The sequence below is a fragment of the Epinephelus fuscoguttatus genome, linkage group LG20, assembly GCF_011397635.1.
Source record: "Epinephelus fuscoguttatus linkage group LG20, E.fuscoguttatus.final_Chr_v1".
Taxonomy (NCBI): domain Eukaryota; kingdom Metazoa; phylum Chordata; class Actinopteri; order Perciformes; family Serranidae; genus Epinephelus; species Epinephelus fuscoguttatus.
The window spans coordinates 38,103,434-38,125,542 of record NC_064771.1 but is presented as its reverse complement, the minus strand read 5'-3'; the positions used below and the strand labels follow the sequence as shown (position 1 = coordinate 38,125,542).

General features: G+C 43.8%; 1 protein-coding gene across 8 annotated transcripts in view; it reads left to right on the top strand.

The window, feature by feature from the left end:
• The window catches only part of zgc:114120 (uncharacterized protein LOC619267 homolog), a 190,260-nt gene that overhangs the window by 74,769 nt on the left and 93,382 nt on the right, over positions 1-22,109 (top strand). For 6 of the 8 annotated variants that reach the window (XM_049563236.1, XM_049563235.1, XM_049563237.1 and 3 more), the window contains exon 3: positions 18,378-18,404. In XM_049563236.1, the coding sequence (XP_049419193.1) occupies positions 18,378-18,404 (27 nt within the window). Of the gene's footprint in view, positions 1-3,509; positions 3,903-18,377; positions 18,405-22,109 lie in introns of those variants that run through there. The other 2 variants (XM_049563241.1, XM_049563242.1) reach the window with 2 other exon arrangements.

The following is a 22,109-nucleotide window of genomic DNA, read 5'->3' as shown; positions in this document are numbered from 1 at the left end:
GGAAGAGCAACTGAGGAGGGATCCCTCTTCCAGGACGGACAGACGTGCAATAGATGTCGTACAGAACAGATCAGCATGATAAATTAACAGTAATCCACATGACACAGGGAGAGAGAGAGAGAGAGAGAGAGAGAGAGAGAGAGAGAGAGATGCAGGTAATGACAGTAGCTTTAATGAAAGTAATAATATTATAGTTATAGTTCTGGCTACTGCGGTACAATATGTTGAAAGTATGTATTAATATCTGGCAGTATACATGTGTGACAATAGTCATATGTGTATAATAACAGTAGAAGTATGACTAATGACTAATGATGGCAGCAGCAGCAGCAGGAGGCATCTGGCAGGACCACGGCAGCAGCACAACCACACACGTCACGCTGTCCAGGCACCGCTGTGATATGAGTTAATCTGAGAGACAGTGGAGCACAAAGGCTCCGGAGAAGAAGCCGAGTTAGTGACATCCAGAATGGCCGGGTTAGCTAGATGCAGTAATAGGATACGAGAGAGAGAGAGAGAGAGAGAGAGAGAGAGAGAGAAGGAGAGAAGGGGCCCGGTGTATTATAGGGGGGTCCTCCGGCAGACTAGGCCTAAGTCAGCCTAACTAGGGGCTGGTACAGGGCAAGCCTGAGCCAGCCCTAACTATAAGCTTTATCAAAGAGGAAAGTCTTAAGTCTAGTCTTAAATGTGGAGACGGTGTCTGCCTCCCGGACCGTAACAGGAAGATGATTCCACAGGAGAGGAGCCTGATAGCTGAAGGCTCTGGCTCCTGATCTACTTTTGGAGACTTTAGGGACCACGAGTAACCCTGCGTTCTCAGAGCGCAGTGTTCTGGTGGGATAATATGGCACTATGAGCTCTCTAAGATATGACGGAGCTTGACCATTTAGAGCTTTATAAGTTAACAGTAGGATTTTAAATTCAATTCTGGATTTTACAGGGAGCCAGTGCAGAGAAGCTAAAACAGGAGAGATATGATCTCGTTTCTTAGTTCCTGTTAGTACACGTGCTGCTGCATTCTGAATTAGCTGGAGAGTTTTTAAGGACTTACTAGAGCTACCTGATAATAGAGAGTTACAGTAATCCAGCTTTGAGGTAACAAAAGCGTGGACCAATTTTTCTGCATCTTTTCGGGTCAGGATAGGCCTAATTTTCGCAATATTACGCAGATGAAAAAATGCAGTCCGTGAGGTTTGTTTTAAATGAGAATTAAAAGACAAATCTTGATCAAATATTACTCCGAGGTACATGCCCCATGTATTTTGAAAGGATGCGATCACGTGACCACTGCGCTGTCGGCACTTAACAAGGAAGGAGGCAGGGTGGCAGGGTCCGGAAAAACTGGACTTTTGCCCTTGGCTTTCATGTTTGCATCCATGGAAGTGTTTGAAGATGATTCTTTAAAACCTAAATGACGGGGCAGAATCGGACGGTGGGAGGAAGAGAATTCCAGAGTTTCAGGGCAGTGATAGAGAAAGCCCTGTCCCGGTCCGTCCCAATACTCACACTTCCCGTCAAAATTGGCCCTAGCCCTTGTTCTTGCACGTTCACGTGAAGGGCTAGGGTGTCCCAAACTTTAGGGAAGTGCTTTTCAGCCCTTAAAATCCCCACTTAATTTTACGAACCCATCTCAACTGAGCGGAAGAGTGAATTTCCAAGGATGTATTGCAAAACTATCCAGCCAGGCGAGTTCCAGGAAGATGGCAGCCTCAGACTATTTTCCCAAATAAGCATGCAAAACTTCCAAAATATGTCGGAATGTGTTGTTTCTGCATATGCATTGTTATCTGTTAGAATTGAGTTAGAATATGAAAGCACGCTAATTCACGATGTAGCTGACATGAACATCTACAGAGTTCTCCGTGCAAGAAGCCTACGTTGACGATAGCCGTGACTTAGGTGAACACGTCTGTTACGCTAATTTGTATGAAGTGGCATCCCAATTCGTAGGTAAAATTCCCCTCAGCACTACCCCTTCGTTGTTGAGGGGAATCTATCTGGCGAGTGTGCTTGGAACCAAGGGGTAAGGTTAAGGGAAGAGAACTGGGATTGGCCCAGTTGGTCTTTGGTCAGACGATCTCAGTTTTCTCACAGTGTGATGTAAGAGGGGGCGGGGCTGTTTAACACTGTAGCTAACAGGCAGCCAGTGTAGGGAGGCAAGAAGGGGGTAACGTGCTCCCTCTTCTTTGACCTTGTTGAAACTCTTGCTGCAAGACTGAGTAACACCAAAATATAACGAGTTGCAACAGTCTAGGCGGGGACACAAGAAGACACGTTAACGTTTAGACTACAAAAGATATGTGGTAGTTGCTCTCACTTGTCTTTAGCGCTGTCCATTTGTAATCACCCAGGATGCCCATTAATCATTAATATCAGTCAGTCATATCCATTCAGACGGAGACGGTGCTGTGGGTCAAACCCATGTCGGGATCATCTATCTGAGTCAGCATCAGCCGACCCTCCTTTAGAACCAGTGTTGGTGAAGAGGCGCCGCTGATAGAGATGAACTTTAATCAACTCATCTGACATTTAAATGGCATTTTAGCAACTCACCACAGAAGATAGGAGAAGAGCAGGTGATCAGTCAAGACTGTGCACATGGACGGACCAGGAGATGAAACCATTGGATGCAGCTCAGCAACACTCTGTGTTTATCAGTGAAGTTTATGTGTCTTCTCCAACAGCATGAAGCAGAGTGACAGCTGCCCCATGTGAATAAGTCGTTTGAGGATCGAACACATGTCGAGTCGACTTGCGTCATACAGATATCTGTTGTCTGAAAGAGGTTTAAAAAAAGACTTTATGAGCCACCGAGTGACGGAAATATCATGAGATGTTTACACAGGACCGGAGGATGACTGATCTGGATTTGGCCTAGTTTTGGTCTCAGCGCCGACATGATGGAACCAAACCTGCGAGCCTCACTGTGACGACAGGACGAGTCACTCTGACCGGCTGTTGTTAATGTGAAGGTCATAACACAACATAGGTCATGACCTATGTTGTGTTAATTAATGAGCTTTGATAGGTGATTATTTGTCACTGACGACAGAGAGGTTACCTGCTTCACCTGCTTCACCTGCTCCCAGTCTTCACACTAAGCTAAACCTGCTCTTAATTTAACACACAGATTGATATTGATCGTCTCATATCTCTCTCAGAAAACATTCCCAAAAACGTTAAGCTACTCCTTTAAGCCTGCTCCCTCTCCCTCCGAACCTCCGTCAGCTTCTGTCCATCACGTCGGCTCTCATCCTCTCTCATCTCGCCCGTCTCAACTCCTCCTTCCTCTCCACCCACTCTCTGCTCTTTCATGTGCTGTGTCTATTTACCCAAACCACACCATCTATCTCCTGATGAAAAAGGTGGACTGACACCCAGAGAAAGAGAGAGAGAGAGGGAGAAACAGGTGGAGTCTGCTGTCGTCATGGCAACCCACCGTTTTCCCATATAAGGCAACTGAGTGATATCATATGGTTGGCAATGCCTGGGCTTTGGAAGGAGGCACATGCTGTACTGAGTGAGAGGCAACAGCAGCAGGGGAGAGAACGTGTGACAGGGAGAGACGGAGGGAGGTTTTTTTTTTTAGCGTTTGTGTCAGGGACGAGGGGCGAGAGAGGGTGACGGACAGAGAGAGAGAGAGAGAGAGAGAGAGAGAGAGAGGGGAAGGGACAGGAGGGAGGAGGAGGAGGAGCAGGAAGAGATGCTAACAGCCTCTGAGGCGCTACTACGGGTACCAGCGAGGGGGGACTCTGGCGGATCCTCAGGGCGCGGGAAAGACACAGAGCCGCAGTGAAAAAAAAAAAGAGAGAAAAGATGGAGAGGGGGGAGGAGGAAGAGGGAGGCGTGTGGAGCGGGAGGATGCGCCAGGCGGCCGCCGACGTGCTCATTAAGTAGCAACGGTAACTCGCTCTAACCCCGTCCTTGCATCCTCAGCTGAGACATGTCGGCGTTCCTCTGTGGTGCTGCCATGACTGCTTCTGTCGCCGCGTGAATGATGACGGAGTGATGTGGAGTACAGGAGTGTGTGTGTGTGCATGTGTGTGTGTGTGTGTGTGTGTGTGTGTGTGTGCACCTTCTTAATGTATGTGGAGGCATGTGACAGGTGATGCGCTCACACCTCATTCTCTCCTCCCTTTCTGCTTAACGTGAGTGTGCGACCATGAGTGTGTGTTTTTAGGGGAGGGTCTGTGTGTTCACAGAGCAGGCAGGTGTTGACCAGGTGTGTCTGTGTTGCCGCAGTGACGTGCGTTCATGCATGTGTCTGGAAGGAGGAAAGAATGTGTGTCCAAGCCCCAACATGTGTGTGTGTTAGTGTTTGAGTGAGTGCACATGTGTTTGTGTGTGTGTTTGGGCTGGAGAGGGTAAAAAAAGAGGGTGGGTACAAAGATGGCTACTTGGCATGCAGGTCAGGCACGCATGTCTCTCCGCTCATCCCTCTCCTCTCGTCTTCCTGCCCTCGTCTCTCTAAGCGCTGCCTGTCTCCGTGCATATGTGCGCTTGGGGATTTCAGCTCAAGTGATTGAGAAATATTGCAGGCAGTAATCACTGAGTCACGGTGCATAGGGGGCCTGTTTGTGTGAGATGAGACAGGTTTTATGTTCCAAAAAATGTCCGCTTGTTGGTGCATTAAATTATTTGTGGAGTGACTTGGCGGCAGGTTTCGCCATTTTCCAATTTAAGGTGAATAAACGCAGCGAGCCGGTGATTACTCAGCGCATAAGATATATTAGGGATTATAACACAATGGGTGCTTGACTTCACAATTATCAGCTGTTTGTTTCTGTCACAATGATTCTGCGAGGAGGGCGATAATGTTAACGCCTATTTCCCACTTGTCAACTTGTAATTATGAAGCCGCCAAATGGAAGTCCTTCAAAGTTAAGAACATGAAGTCAGATGGAGGTTACAGAGGTTGTTAGCTTCGTATCTTCAGACTGTATCCTCGACAGTTTTATAATTCTTGTGAAAGGATAAGACGGAAAGTGAAGTGGTGAGAAATTAATGTAAGAAGGGCATTTATTAATTACATAAAGGCGAATTTGAAAAAGGATACTTGTGCGTTTTCTTACACGTGTGAATCTTTGGTGCACCCATGTTTGTTCTGCAGAATCCCGTCGTAAGGCCCCACACCAAGTCGCCTGTTGGGCCATCGGTGAACATCTGTAGTCTTTGCAGTTTGTCCCGCACTTTTGGCCCTCGTCAGCCTTTTTTGGGCCGATTCAGCATGTTGAATCAATGTCAGAGATGGTGGATGGTTGATGAATAAAATCCCTCTGATTGGCAGCTCAGCACATCAGAATAGAAACTTAAGTAAGGAGAAGATTAAAGTCAAGAGGGCGTGAGATGGAAACAGGATCAGAACCTTGTGTCGGGTGCTCGTGGAGAACGGGATCGACAGGAAGGCGACCCTGACACAAGGAAGGAAATGTTAAAAAGCTACAGAAAAAAGCCTCTTGGACCCACAGGCCGAACCCAACAGGAAGTCAGCCATTTTAAATTTCATTGCCAAATTGTCGCGTTTTCTGCATATCTCATTTTAACGAACTCCTCCTGCAGACATAATCCAAACTAGTTCGTTCATTTATGACCCCTGGAAATGGCCAAAAATGCACCAAAATTGCACAATAAATTCAAAATGGCCGACTTCCTGTTGGGTTTAGAGCATGCCTCCAAGAGGCTTTTTTGTACGTCTTGGAGGGTTACATAAGCCTGCCAAGTTCCATACATGTAGGTTAAACTAGCTTCAGGGGCTGTTTCCTCAAACTTTTGTAGGGGGCGCCCCTGAGCCACTTTTTGGAAACCGCGCACGAGACCCTTAAAATATCAAATTTTCACCAGTTCTGATATATCTGCAAAGTTTCATGAGTTTTTGGGTATGTTAAGCCTCCCAAAAAGGCAATTCATTTGCATGAAAACTAATAATAATAATAATAATAATAATAATAATAATAATTCCTTTAGTTTCAAGAGTGCCTTCGCCCGGCCTTCGGTCGGTGCTCGGGCCCTAATAACTTCAGAACTGGTGTGAACCATCTGGACAACTTTGTGATGTTGTTTGTGTTGTTGAACGATTTGGTCAGCATTGAACGGTGTGGCCGTGGCGTGGCATCAAGTTTTGTTGTCTCACCATTCATTCATCTTCTAACCGCTTCATCCTCTTGAGGGTCGCGGGGGGGGCTGGAGCCTATCCCAGCTGACACTGGGTGAGAGGCAGGGTTCACCCTGGACAGGTCGCCAGACTATCACAGGGCTGACACATAGAGACAAACAACCATTCACACTCACATTCACACCTACGGACAATTTAGAGTCACCAATTAACCTGCATGTCTTTGGACTGTGGGAGGAAGCCGGAGTGCCCGGAGAGAACCCACGCTGACACAGGGAGAACATGCAAACTCCACACAGAAGGGCTCCCACGCCCGGGATTGAACCGGCAATCCTCTTGCTGTGAGGCGAGAGTGCTAACCACCACACCACCGTGCCGCCCTGTTGTCTCACCATGAAACATGAAATTCTTATTACTTCAGCGTAAATGTTCAATCTGCACCACACTTGACGTGTTTGACTCTTTTTAATATTTCCTTCCTCTTCCTCCTTCCTTCTACATTTTGTCGCAGTGCTTTGGTTGCCTTCCTGTTGCTCTTGTTATATTCAGTATTTGTTCAGACACTGAGCTCAGAAACGGCTCGTGATTGTGTTATTGTTCACTGACGCACAGTTCTTTCACCATCTGGTTGTTTGTTAATGTGCTAACTGGCTAACTAGCGTCTATATCTCCTGCTTAAGCTGACAGTTGTCTCTGGCCCATCAGGCAGTTAAAATGGTAATAAAAACTGTAGATATAACACTGATAGTACAATACATAAAGTTTAAACAGAAAATCATGAAAATGGAGTCTTGAAGAACTGAGCAAGACATTCTCCTTTAGGATAAATGTCCTCTGTATATGTCTCTGTAGCTTCTGGAAAACAGGCGACATGATTAGTTCAATGGCCACATTGATGACCCTCACCAGCTTGATTAAGGTTTCAAATATAAAAGTAACACACACCAAGAATTATAAGGAGGTGCTGATCACTGGCACTAGACGTCTGTACGATTGAGGTCACCATGCGTGCAGAAATATTGTGTGACAGAACACTTTTAATGACAGATATATAGATTACCTGTAGAACCAAAGCCTTTGAGCAGATACCGTAAATACATTGTTATTCTGAATATTCCTAAGGACATAAAGTCATCTACGGTCTGCAGGAGTTAAGCTCCAGTGCACTTTGCTGACGCTAAGCCTGGAGAGCAGTCACATGGTTCAAAGACCAAAATTATAACCGTATTTTAACCTACTGAACTTGAGAGCTGCGAGTCTACCTCTGTCTTAATCAGTGTGACTTTGGTGTTTAGACTTGATTAACCAAAGTCACACAATGACAAACTGATGGAGCGGCCGTCGACCAGCAGCTCCTGTGTTCAGTGAGGTTATAACGCTGCTTTTGTCAATGGTGTCTGGCTTTGATGAGAGCGTAGATAACGGCTTCAGTTCCCCGTCGGCACAGGCTGTTTGACAGCAAGGTGAAGCAATGAAAATACTCTTAAAGGGATAGTTCACCCAAAAATGTAAATTCAGCCATTATCTACTCGCCCATATGCCGAGGGAGGCTCAGGTGAAGTTTTAGAGTCCTCACATCACTTGCAGAGATCCAAGGGGAGAGGAGGTAGCAACACAACTCCACCTAATGGAGGCTGACGGCGCCCCAGATTCAAACATCCAAAAACACATCATTGAAACCACAAAATATCTCCATACTGCTCGTCCGTAGTGATCCAAGTGTCCTGAAGCCCCGACATAAAAAGTTGTTTGGAAAAACCTCATTTGAACTCTGTTTTTAGCCTCACTGTAGCCTGTAGCTCTGACTGCCTCTCTGGGCACCGCGCGCTTGCCCGAGGCTGTGAGACATGGGCACCGCATTCATGTGTTCACGTGCTTTTGCCGGTCTCAAGTGTGCACACGTGAGCACAGAGAGGCAGTCAGAGCTACAGGCTACAATGAGGCTAAAAACAGAGTTCAAATGAGGTTTTTCCAAACAGCTTTTTATGTCGGGCATATGGGTGAGTAGATAATGGCTGAATTTTCATTTTTGGCTGCACTATCCCTTTGATATAGGGTACACTTAAAGTGATATTGATTTTTTGTAGGCAGCTAAAATACGTTTTGCTGCTGCCCCTGTACACAGCAGTACATTGCTTAACTTCCATGACAGTACTCCTGCCTGCTCCTCCAAACTGGGGCGTGCCGACTCTACTGCAGGTGATACATGTATATACTCTGGATAAATACATCACACAGTTGAGCCTCAAAAAATCCAAACTGTCCCTTCAAACTGGAGGGAAAAAGGCAACAAAATGGTCGCACGAGTTCAACACAGGATCTGACAGTGATTGTAATATTCATTAACATTCTCTCTCCGGAGTTAAAACTTTCCAACAACCAAAACACATGGGGCACGGTCACGACGTAGCAGAGCACATCCGTTATAATTACTGAAGCTCGTACACTGACCACTGAAGCCTCGCCTGCTCAAGCATCACGCTGCTCAAGGCTAATTTTACACGGCTAGTCTATTAATGTGTCTCTGCGTGCGGTTCAGGAGACGTCCAACAGGTAAAAACGACATGCAACTGTTAAAAAATGATTAGTCTGTTTTAAAATGATAAAATAAATACCTAATTGTACCAGAGGCAATGTGAAGCAGCTGAGTAACCTTGTGGGTGTTTTTACATTTCACATTAAAATAAAATCAATCAAATCAGTGCATCCTGCTGTTAGAACGATCCACTTAATTAATTCAGTAACAGTTAATAAAGCCTACGCTTCCAAAGCCTCCGTGAACAGCTGCATTTATCACCTGGCTAAACTCAACACACACACACACACACACACACACACACACACAGAGTGAAGCTCACAGCAACGACACGCTGCAGAGACAGAGTGTGTGTAGCAGGTGAGAAACCCTGCTCCGCTCCGCCCACACGTCCGTACCCTGTGTAGTTCGGCTGTAAGATTGGCCGCTTATTAAACGTCTTTCTGCAGGGTTTTCCCAGCGCAGTAATAACTGGAACACGCTCATGTCGACCTTGTAGACAGGCAGAAGTCAAAAAAGCTCACACACACAAACAAATAAAGAAAAGGAAAATGGATGTTTGGCTGAATATTATTATTAATTTAGCACGATGGTCTGAAAGATTCTGTAAATGTAGAGGAAAGGAAACAGTGTAAAGAGTTTGTTTTTCAAGTTAGTGTCAATAAAGGTGAATATTTAACAGATTTGACGTTACGTTCTTGAATGCTTTAAATGCTTGTGTATCATTTTAATCTTAATTTATGAAAAGATCAGAGAGAAATGTAAAAGATTATTAAAGTTTATCCATGGGAACGTGTTTTAAGTTAAAGACACAGACTAGATCTGAAAATGTTAACGTGATCCAGGACAAATTTCAAGTTGTTGTTGTATGATGTAGTTCTGTGTAAATGTCAAGTGCAAAACACTGCAACGTGTGAAAAAGAGGAATTTAATGACATAAAGGGAGATGTAGGATCTGGTTGTGTAGATGTTAAATATTGGATTCAATATGCTGTGTGGTCTCAGATCAGGTATAACTGTGCTGTGTTTTGGTCAGCGGGTTTGGACTGAGGCCTACAAACCACACAGAGCTCTGAAATCTGGGTCAAGGCAGCCCACAGGCTTGTTGGTCTTTCTTTCCCAAACCCTCTTTTCTTCTATCCTTCAACTCTGTTTTCAAAATAAAGTGAGATGGATTTCAAAAAGTTGCAACTGAGGCTTCAGGAGAGAAAATATTTGGGGATCCAGGCGGCTCCCAGAACAGCTGCTCAAACATGAATTAACTTCCACCTACACCTCACTTTAATTATTAAGGGAATTTGATTTTATTTTTTTCCAGCAGCGCTCACAGCAGATGTGATGCAGTTTAGACTCAGAGGCAACACTGACTCACCTGTGCTCTGAATGTGAAGTCACATTTAGGTCCCTCAGAGTCGGTATTTAAATGAATGCAGTGACAGTGGAAGTGCTTCAGATTGTTTGTTGTGACAGTTGTTTGTCGATCTGTCTGTGTTGTGCATGGCGACTAAAGAGGTGCTGGGAGTGAGAGAGGAAGCTTGCAGAGCTTTATTGACCGTGTGTGTGCACACACACAAGCAGCAGTGTGTATTTAAACTATGAATATATAATTTACAGGTACAGTACAGGGTAATTGCTCTGGGATTGTTCCTGACACTATTACATATTAAATATTAAACAACCCACTGTGAATGTTTTTGGAAGTGCTGACAGGTGGTGAAGCTGGGAGCAAAGAGGACGGGTGTTTTCTTTCAGTGTTTTGAGTCTCATATGAAAAATGCAACACTCTGTCACACCGAAACACAACAGGTCCATGTCCACTAGTGCTGCCCTCCCAGCTAAGAATGTTGACTAGTATCCTGCACGTCACCCACTGAGCGAGCCGCCTGTTAATGACGCTGTGGGCTAATGGGCATGTAGCTACTTCCATGTTTCACATGATACGTCATGTTTGTAGTCGACCAATGAAGATGAGTTTACATATCACCTTGGGTTCGTCCTTCACCTTCTCAAAATGATCCCACACTTTGGATTTCCTGCCCGACATGTTATTAACTAGCCTGTGGAATAACCGCAGGTACCAGCCCTGGAGATTAACCTGACGAGGACACTTCCTGTGTCTGTCCTTTCAAAGTAAAGTCACACATGCTCCAGTCAGATAGGTTTGGATCTATTTTGGGGGTTTTTTCTGACACTAAGCGATCAATGAAATCTTGCTGACTAATGATCTTTTTGGTCAACTAACGTTTAGTCGGCCATTAGGGGGCAGTGCTAATAATTACTAGTGTGATATGTGTTTTTTTGTTTTCGTAGCCACACCATAGACTGGGGAAGAAAGTATTGTTATAATTGTGGTAGTGTGACAAGTTCAGCAGTTCTCCCATGTAGCCACTGTCCCCGACTGCTCCACAACGACTGCCTTCTGTCAGAAGTTTGTGTCGGCTACCCCAGAGGATTACTGGTATCCATGAATGTGGAATGGAGTTACTTTATCTCAACATCTGGCTCTTTTGTTTCTATTAAACTTTAATACAGCCTACTTGAGTTTAAGATATAAGGCACTTAATTCTGTTAAGGCTAAATGCACTTTCCCCAGTGTTAACCAAAGTAAAAAACAGTATGTGTATCTGCCCTGTGATTTACAACCTAAGCAACCTTAACAAGTATCGTAGCCTATTTAATCGAAATCCTGAGTGCAGGGCTGATCTTCTTCGAGGTGCTGTTGGTTGCTCCTTGTCACATGACATGCAGTGCGTGCTGCTGCCCTCCAAAAGTTAAACTCTGATTACTCTAGTAAACTCTGGTGTTTCAGCGTGCCTATCGCGCATCTACATTGAAAACAATGAATTTGAGGGTGCAAAAACTGTGGCAGGTGTACGCATAGATATATATAATCATAGATGACTCATTGCTGTGGCTACTGTGCGTCAACGTCACCGCCATCTTGGGGAGGTCACTGCCGGCTGGCTAGTACTGTTGTGTATGGATTCTTCAGCAAACTTGGCGTGCTCACTCAAAAGTCTCAAAGTGTAATTGGGTGCCGGTCCAAAAAATTACAGAAACGCAGAAAAACCCGACAGCACTACTAATAAGTATAATATTTTTTAATATAGTGGATTGCACAACAGCAGTCGAACGGACGCGTTTCAGCTCAAAGCCGTCCTCAGTGTTAGGAAATGACCACTTCAGAATGAAAGTACAGACAGTACTTACTGACCCTCATGCCGACAAGAAGTTCAGTGTAGTTTTTTAATCCACAAAACTCCTTTGGGGTATCGGAGGATAACAGCTAGGAGTGCTGTATTTACATGGCAACTTGAGACTAGCTGATGGCTAGTGGTGGTGCTAGTTCTCGAGTCTTGCAGGAGTTCCCATGTAAACACAGCACTCCTGCAGGGCAGGCTGACTGACCACAGTGAGAAATGATGCTATAAAAGTGGAGTAAATTATGTCTTTTCAAGTCAGTGTTGCATGCCGTGGCTTCAGGGCACTTGGATTACGACGGATGAGCCGTTCTGACGTGTTTGAAATGCATTAGCGAAGTTTTATTACATTTTCAAAATGTGGGTTCCATGCACTTCAAGTGTAGCTGTTATTCCGGCTAGCTGTTACCCTCAGATACTGTAATATTTTGGACCAGCACCCAATTACACTTTGAGACTTTTCAGTGAGCACGCCAAGTTTGCTGAAGACTTAGCTCCATACACAACAGTACTAGCCAGCCAGCAGTGACCTCCCCAAGATGGTGGTGACGTTGACGCATCGCTGAAACAGGCCGAAGCCGTCAACGTGGTATCTACTGTATGTGATATCTATGTGTGTATGGCCCCTAATACACCCATCCACCAGGTTTCATTAAAAACTCAACTCTGTAGTTTTTCCCTAACCCTGCCGACAAACAGATAAACTGATGCTAAATCATGACCTCTAACCTCTTTGATGAAGGTGATGATGCCTCTCTTTCCCTGCAGCGATGTGATCTTGTTTCACTGCTCGTTCCTTTAGCCTTTATTTTTCATTACGTGTCAATTGTGATGTCGGACTTGGCTACAAGTCAAACTGGCTGTGATGAGGTCTATACATCATCCAATTACCGTTTAACTCAACCTCTTAACAGACATCTGTTCAGGAAACAATACACTGCATTCAACAGCTTCTAAGTTCTGCAGTTAGAGAACTGTAGCAGAACATTTTGAGTCGAACAGTAATATATATATATATATATATATATTTATATATATACATAGAAGCAGACATTTTGGCACAAACAAGAGCAGTCAGATCCAAACATCCCGTCCTCGCCCAGCAGCTCAGTCTGCGCCATCATGTGTGATTAATTGATGGGTCTTAAGATCACTGTTGCTGCTTCTCTTCAGACAGAGAATTGAATAAATACAGACAGTTTTCAGTCCAAAGCTCTCTGACTAGATGATTCAGTTATTATTGGACCTGCAGTAATGAGCACCTACAGCTGTCAATAACAAACCTTTAACAACAGAATCAGTTTGTTAAAGCTCAGCTGTCGTTACTGTGGATTATAACTGCTCTCCTCTTGTCGCTCAAACACCAAGAACCATAGTGGACACAAGACTGAGGATTTATTCAAGGTGATGACTAAACTCAACTAAACCTGTCATTTCTTTTTTTTTTTTTTTTTTTGTCTTGAAAATCGAATGCTTACCATCAACAGAAAAGATTAGATTAGATTTTCTTTTGAGAAGATAAGATAAGAAGAAAAGACTGCAGATCTTGCAGGGTCACTATTTGTAAGACTGGAGCTAGATTCCTTTTGAGATTGTTTCCCGTCCTGCTCCTGGTGGAAAATATTACGCCAAAAGAAATTCGACATATTAACAATTCCTCGTGTGTCTGCAAAAGCACACAGCTCCAGAAACACACGATTAAATGTGTCATATGTCGACAGTCTTCTCATAAATTCGGCATCAGTAGAATCCATAAAGATAAACTATATTTTAACATTTCTTAAATAACAACCGCGTCTCATACCGGTGCTTGGTCAGTGACTTCTGGTGTCAGACACGGACAAATAGAAAACGTCCTTTTATGCTGGCATGATACGGTCAGTCCCCGTTATTGTTCAACGGCACCCAGTTGTGTCAAGGGTAAAAGCAGCACAGCAACAACACAAGTTAAGGGGGCAGGAGTGGTGGCGGATGGAGCTAGCAACCACCAACTTTCACCCTGGCAAGTCGGTGTTTGCTTCCCGTAAGATTGTAAAGCCAAAGCTAAACCCAGCCACGTGCTTGTGTAGACTAAACGTTGAAGGAAAACGTTATTTCGGGGTGTTGTTCCGATGTAGTGCTTTTATTTTGAAAGCAAACAGAAGTGTATTTTGAAAACAGACAATGCATGTAACAGGCTGAAGTTGACACGGCGTCTCAGGACATCAACAACCAACACACCCAGGGTACCTTGGACGTCATATGTGGACGTGGAAAGTCCATGACCAGGTTGGTTGGTGTGACAGTGTGTTGAGAATAATTGCTGGTTTGTGGATCAGATACACACACAGTCAAACACAGGTTCTTGGTCAATCAGGCTCCACCAGTTTCTCCTCCTTTTTCACAGAACAAGAGAATCAAGACTTGTTCCTGTTCTTGTTCTTCCTCTGAATCCCCTCCACGTTTACTGTCATCCCAGTTTGCTGCTTCCTGTTTGGTGCTGCAGAGAGCGCAGCTATTGGCTGTTGATGTTCACATCCTTGAACGTCAGTATTTGATTTTATTGGAATGTCAAGATGAGAAAAAGACAAAATCAAGACAGCTTGGACTGAGTTTTCGGACCCCCTAACACCAAATGATCGCGATCACGGCAGCGCGCCACAGCTCTCGTGAAACTCTCATGATTTTATTCCGACATTTGAAATTTGTCTGTGACAGTGAAATCGCTTGAAGAGTTGTTTGGTGTAAGGCTTGCACAACAACGGGATTGACAGCTGTGTGTGCCAATTGGCGTGCTCGGGTTTAACGGTGCAGTTCGCGATTGGTCGGATTGGTCAGCTAAAAATGGCAGTGGCCATAGCTGCAGTATTTTGGCTTCATTTTAGTTCAGAGGGAGACAGAAGAGACGTATTGTATGTCTTTACATGCTAGTTACGGTGTCATCGCACTCCAGAGGTATCTGATTTGAGACCATATACTCGTATAGCATTAGCACATTAGCATGCTGATATTATTTCCTCAAAACAATGCTGTGCCTATAACTAAATACCTTGAAAAGGAAAATCAAACCATTTGAAAGGTTCTTGTGATGTTTTGCTGAGTAAGAAACTCAACAGAAAACTGTCACCTCGCTGGCAGGGGAACTAAGCTGAGCTAAATATCTTAGATCACAGTTATTGTACGGTAGAAAACAGCCACACAAGGTCACTTCTTTTGGAGTACAACCATCTGTTCTCTTTTCTATACCTCCGTCTTTCTCACTGGTGTCATAGAAAGTCTGAATGAAAGAATGCAAAGACCTTCGTTCAGATCCATTTTTCATTCAGTGTATTCAGCACTCACCGGTCCAGGGTTGTGAGGGGAAATTGTTCTGTTGCTGTGAGGCTTCACACAGGATATGTGTCATTCAGAGGAAAATGAAAGAGTCTTGAGTGGGTTGCGTAGCGGTCACGACCAAAAGCGCAGCTCAGTAAACAACGTCCAAAATATTATTGTGCTGTCCCTGTAGCAGTTTCTCTTCCTGGCCGATCCATAAGCATTACTCTCCCCCCGTCCTTTAGCCTGCTTCAGTCAATAATTGATTGTGTCTGGAGATCTGTGTCTAAAAGGCTTCAGGATGAGTTCAGGGCACATTCAGAACATAAGAACTTGTGCACAGATGATTGATTATTGATGCAGATACTGTAACAAAGTCACTCTGGTCACAAAGAGAAGAGAGAAGCTCCATCATCGTCATGTCAATGGAGGCTGATTGGATTTCCACTGCGTGATTAACTTAGCAAGCAGCACTGGTCCTTTTTGTAGAAAAGCAAGTTTGTTGATATTCTAGATTTTCCTTATTGTTCACAAATTCAATGAAAAAAACAAAACCAACTGTAGATTTAACGAGTTCTGTGTGTATCAAAGCCCGATATATCTTCGTCCTCTGTGCGATAGAGCTCCATTGTTGTTAAGAACACATCAGTGACACTGAGTGCGTTTAAATGACATTAGAGAAAATCCATTAAATGAGTTAGTCCGACTAAAATCGGACTTTTAAAATCAATGTAAACATGTGAGTCAAAGTCGGACTAACACCCTCGATAATGCCACTGGGAGTTGAATTCCTCCTGCATGTGTCCAGTCAGTCGGACCCAAACTGGCTAAGGCGCTCTGAGCATGCTCCACAGTTTCCAAAGTCAAACAGCTTTAAATGTGTAACAGAAGAAGAAGCTGGTAAGAACAATCTCCATCCTGTGCTGCATGTTTAGATGGACCAAATGTACAGAGCTGTAAAGTTGTCCACCATGGTACCAGTTAGCAGCTAGCTAACTGTAGCTAACTTGTTTGTCCATTGTTTGGTCTGTGACGTAATAGGTCAACAGGAAAAAGGTCCAATACTAACACCACCTGTGGTAGCGAATTTGGACATACTTGCTGCTTGTGTACTGGGACAAAGACAGTAGTCCAGTTAAATGGCCTACTCAAGCTGTAACTGTAGCTTGACCTAACTATACGGTGGCCATACGTCTGGCATCCGATGCAGCCACAAGCCGGACGCTTATTTGTCCTCCTTTTTGGAGTTGCACTTGAACATAACGCAGCATGTTGTCCAATGCTGTAAGACTTTCGGTCTGACAAAAGATTGGCAAAAAAAAAAAAAAAAAAGATTGGCTGAAAACGGTGTCAATCAATTATCTGATCTATCATTGGTTGAGAATGTAAACAAGCCTCCATGTGCTAGCTTTGTCACGTCATCACAATAACTGAATGATAACATGCCAAAAAGACATACCTCATTCAATGCCGAATGGTCAAAAGAGCACACATTTGTCAGCAAAAGTAGCAAAGACGACTTGCATGCGTATTGTACGCTTTGTCGTTGTGATGTGGACGTTAGTACACAAGGAAAGGGGGCCATTGAAAGGCATGCTAGCACGGAGAAACAGAAAGCAACAGACGAGCCGCAGGTACCTCTTCCCTAAAGCTGTTTTTTCGAGAAGCTACATCGGCTCAAGATGACAAGATATCCGCTGCAGAGCTTTGTTAAGTCTATCATGCAGTCAGGCATCACCAGTCATACATGATATATCATAGATCAAATTGTCTTGTGATGAATAGAGTATCTCAGAATCACTGTATCATGATAATGGACAGAATTGTATTGTAGTGGGGAGTACACTAGAGTCCTGCGTTGCAATTTTTCTTGCTTCACTAAATGCCGCAAAGTTTCCTCCTTTTTGGTGTTGTGGCAATGGCCACCCTACCTAACTATGGGTGTAAAAGTACTGACTGTGACTCTCTCCTTCTCCCGCTTGAATTCTTGTACCCAGGGTTTGACTCGTGGCATATGAAGGGGCATCGTCATGTTAAGTATTGAGCATATCTTGGTAGATTTCAGGTGGTGACAATACTTTGAGATGACGATATTTGATCACTCCAATTTCTCCATTTTCAATAGATCACAGACAACTACTGACTTCAAGAGGCAGCAAAAATAAAACAAAAATAGTTCAAAACATGAACATGGTTAATGATAATAAGGAAAGGTGGCAGATTATAAGAAATATCATTTGACTTGCCTCGTTACCCATTGTCTGGGTTAGGGTCAAAACTTTTCAGTCACTCCTCGTACAGTCTCTAAAAGTGTATGATTTGACTTTCTCCCATCTAGTGTTAATAAGGTAAACAAAAATCACAATAAGTAGGGAATCACAGCACTTTAATATCGAATCAGCACCCAAGTATCATATCGAATCAGGTAATAAGCACATCATCCCTGCCCTTGACGATACGGTCGTCCACATACTTTTGGCCATAAACTGTACGCTAGTGAATGAATATATTAATTATTGGGCATCAACTGAATGTCACGCACACAGCCTCAGCTGCTGCATTTTAAAGCATCAGAGGGACGTTGACCCGAATGTTGGCCTCCTTCTTGATAAAGTGAAAATGGCAGCTTCTTAATCCAGTGTGTGCATTGCTTTAATCCTGCTCCTGGGTCCACGCCAGAAAGACTCTGCATCCAGGGAGAGCTGGGGCCTGAATTTAGGAGCTACATCATTAGTGTGTGTGAAGTCACTGTAAACATTTGATTAATTGCTGAGAGGCAATTACAAGCAATTAAAGTCCTATTATGATGGCAGTGAAGGACAACGCAAGTTAATCTGGCTATCATCACAATAATTAGCCCATCATTTTCTCACCAAGCTTAATTTATTTTAAAAAAAAAGCTAATTTATTGGTTTGTTTGCTTCACTTCAATTTTTGGTCATTTTGAGCAAAGTGGTGGAGACATTTTGGGGCGACGCGCTCTCGCTGTGCAGAAATAATGCACCATTTAACCTTTATTAGTCACACTTTGTAGCATCACTTGCATATCTTAACGTGGGAACTGAGTGACAAAGCAGTTTCTCTCAGCTCTGGTTCTACCCAGCCACTGATGTTTTGTAGCGTTGCTGTTTTGCTGCTCGAGAAAATGTCTCACACTGGATCTTTTTCTCCCTTCTTTCACCCTCCCTGTCCCTTTTCTGTCTCCTTTCCTCTTTGTTTTTCTTCCCCCCCCTAGCAACAACCAAACTACTGGAGCTTCAAGGTCAGTGCCAATACTGTGTTTGTGTTTCAGCGTAAATCTGTCCCTCTGTGTGGATTTGTCTCTAATAGGATAACTTTTCATTGTGTCTTTTGCATGCCTGCTCGCCTTCTCTACACTGCATTCAGCGTTGGTCACATGCAGGCGCACACTTTGTGTGTTTAACTCTCTCTTGCACTGCATGCTGTGACATTTCGGTCTCAGCGAGTAAAAAGAATTCTTGACTATAACTGATTTCTGTCCTCCTATGTGAAGGATATTGTGTCGTCTAGTTCAGTAAGAAAGCAGTTGGTTAGAGGTCAGATATCTGCTCTTGCTTCAGAAATACTCCGGCTATAGAAGCACTGTACAGAGCCAATCAGAGCCTGTTGGCTACGGTCACACCTGTGATGTTTGCAGTGATTGTGATTGACTGCTGTTGTACAAAAACACAAAGTCAATGAGAGCTTCCATCATCCTCTTGTGCCAGGACGAGACAATAGCAGCAGGAACATAACCACAAAAATGGATGAGATGGACACAGCTGTACATGTTGTTGTGGGCTGAGGCACAGAAACACTTGCAGGGCACCTCCACTGCTTTTTTCAGGTTCATACTTATATTAGAACATGTTTAGAAAAGAACTTTACATTTGTTGTACCGTCTGTGCTTGAACACCTGTATTCACCCTCTGTCTGTTTTAGTGTCTGTTTCTTTAAGTGACCCCTCCCGCAAAAGCCCAGTCTTCTGTGATTGGTCAGCATTTCCGAGTCGTGCTTGTCTTGATGTCTCTGCACTGTCGTTGCAGCCAGGAATGACTGTAACGTAGAATAGTGGCATTTTTAACTGTAAAATATCACCAATTAAAGCTTCTAGAACAAATCTTTGTTAGCATGTAGCTACATGTAGCATTGTACTTGCAGCTGAACAATGGTTGTGTATAGTGGTATTTTCTTGTGTTAAAAATCCCCAATAAAAGCTTGTAAAGTAGAATTCTTCACAACCAGACGTGTTCCAGAGGGAATAAGGAGATTTTGCCCACATCAGCAACCATGATTACATCTTTTCCTGACGTTAGCATGTAGCTACATGTAGCATTGTATGTAACACTTGCCTGGAGCAGACAACCATATAAAAAATCAATCATGAGCTGACGTCAGCTTGTCTCTAAAGTAGGGAAACATAGGAAACAGAGTTTTCAGACATCGACATATATCCTTAAAAAATGTGTCCCCAGAAATGGGTTGATGGGATGGATACGTCACTCACTACTAGTAAGTTAGCGCTGTGGACCTTACTTTGACCCATGTAGCTAACGTTAGTAAGCCACAGTGGATTCAGTTAAACTCACCTCATCTCTGCTAGCATCTCAGCGAGGGTTAGCTAGTCACATGACCCGTCCTACTCTCCCTCTGACTGGCTAGTGCTTGTTGCCTTCGTTGGTTGGGTTAGTTAGATTTTAGAAACAAGGTTGGTTAGGGTTATGGTAACACTGCAAGTGTCACACTGTGTCCATTATTTTGGACATTACATGGAACGCTCTCTGTCCACACTGGATCTGTTAAATATAGACTTACATCACGTCATGTAAACAAACCACCCACCCAGCAGCTGTGGTCTGAGTCACCACTGACAAGATGGATGAGTACGTATGTCCTTATCTTACTATAATGACAGAAACTCTGTGTGTGTGTGTGTGTGTGTTCCATGTTTTTCTCCTCACTGACTTGGTCAATCCATGTGAAATTTGGCACAGTGGTAGAGGGTCATGGGAGGATGCCAGTGAAGCAATATTACATCAATTGGCCAAAGGGAGGCGCTAAGGCAACCCATTGAAATGTCAAACTTTGAATGGGCATATCTCAAGGTGACTGGAGAAATTTAACTCTAATTGGCAACTGGGTGGCGCTATAACAACAGAAAAATGCTTCAAAATGGCTAAAATGCGACCGATCGCTGTGGCTCCCCCTGTGGACCAATGTTGGTGTTGTTTCTAATGTTTGGTATGACTAAGTCATGGTATGGTATGCTGTACTGTACTCAATGGGTATGGACTAGTTATTGATACTCACAACAACACTATTGCAGGTAACGTTAACTTACAGATATCGTTGTAGCTCCCTTACGATATCATACCACCATCTCCACTTTGTAAAACAAGCTAGCTTGCAAGCATCCCACACAGTTCTCACCAGAAACATTTGTCTTCCTGACGATCTCCGTCCAGCCAGATGCCGACTTATTTAGGTTTTTGTAGTGAAATAAACAAGTATCATGTCGGTTATTCCTCATTTAAACCCTGTGAATCAGCTGTTCCTTGTCCATTAAAGCACTTCCAACACGAGCAACAGAACAAAAATAGAAACAGGGTGTTCGACAAAAGTTCAGCTCAAAATGGCGATTCCAATAAAAAACATTGCAGTCAAACTGATTTAGCTGCCGATGCAGTTGGGACACAGTGTAAGCCAAACAGAGGCAGAGCAGGGTGGGTCATGCCTTTGCTGTCACGTTAGCTAGCCACAACGGTACTGTTCTTAGAACAGACATAAAGTAAGACACAACACATAGTGCAGGACTGTTTTTGGAGGATGGTGAAGAGGAGTAGGATCATAAGCAGTGAGAGGCAGGTAGTGAGGTGCACATGGACCTTTCTCTGTTTGACCAAATAATGAATTGGAACAAAAGTCAAATAAATCAGAATTTCAAGTCAATTGGATTTTTGGCCATGTTAGCAGCCCTCCTACACCACTTTGGTCTGGACTGAAATATCTCAACATTTATTGGGTGAATTGCCATAAAGTCTTTTTCAGACATTCATCGTCCCCAGAGGATGAACTTCAGGTTTAATCTGACATTTTCTTCAGCAACACCAACAGGTCAAGTTTTCACTTATCCCGTGTAATATGTCAAAATCAAATTGATTGACTGGCACAGATTTGCTACAGATATACTGTACATGGTCCCCAGAGGATGAACCCTGATGACTTCAGTGATCCTCTGATGTTTTCTCTAACGATGAGGTTGAGATTTGTGGTTTTGAGTGAAATGTCTCAACAATGACTGGACTGATTTCGAGGCAATGTGCTGCACACATTCATGCCCTCATCAGGATGAGTTGTGATCCTCAGACTCGTCATGTAGCCTCGACATCGATTTGTGACCCCAAAATGCTGCATGCGCTTGCTGTTCAGTGCGCACATTCTTTTATTTATTACAGTTGAAGCGCAGCATACTGTAGGTGTGAAGCTGCACCTAATGTGCCTCACTTGCAGGTTTGCATGCTTCCAGGCCTCGAGGCAGTTACACCTGGGTTATTATTTGATTAGCTGGAGGAGAGCTTCTGAGCAGTCCCAGGTGTAGAAATGGAGACAGCTGTGAAAGTGCTGTGTGGTGAAAGATTATTCATGCCCTCTTATTTCTTAAGGTGATATTAATGTAATCTGTACTGTATTACACCGTTTACCTAGTGACAGAAAATATGAGAGATGGGATTAGCTGGCGTCATGAGCCAAGTTTAAGCCCACGCTGTTAGAAACACATGGTTTGCCTCCAGGATTTCTTTGAACCTCTCGGTTGCCTCTGAAAGTGTGCCCACATCATCAAAATAAAACCTCATTTTCAGTTGGAGTCAGGAATTTTTACCAAGCACTGGCAAGGCTGGGATGTAAATAGTGTGAAATGTGAAATGCTCGAGTTGATCTGAAAATGGAGCCATTAGTGGTCGTCACT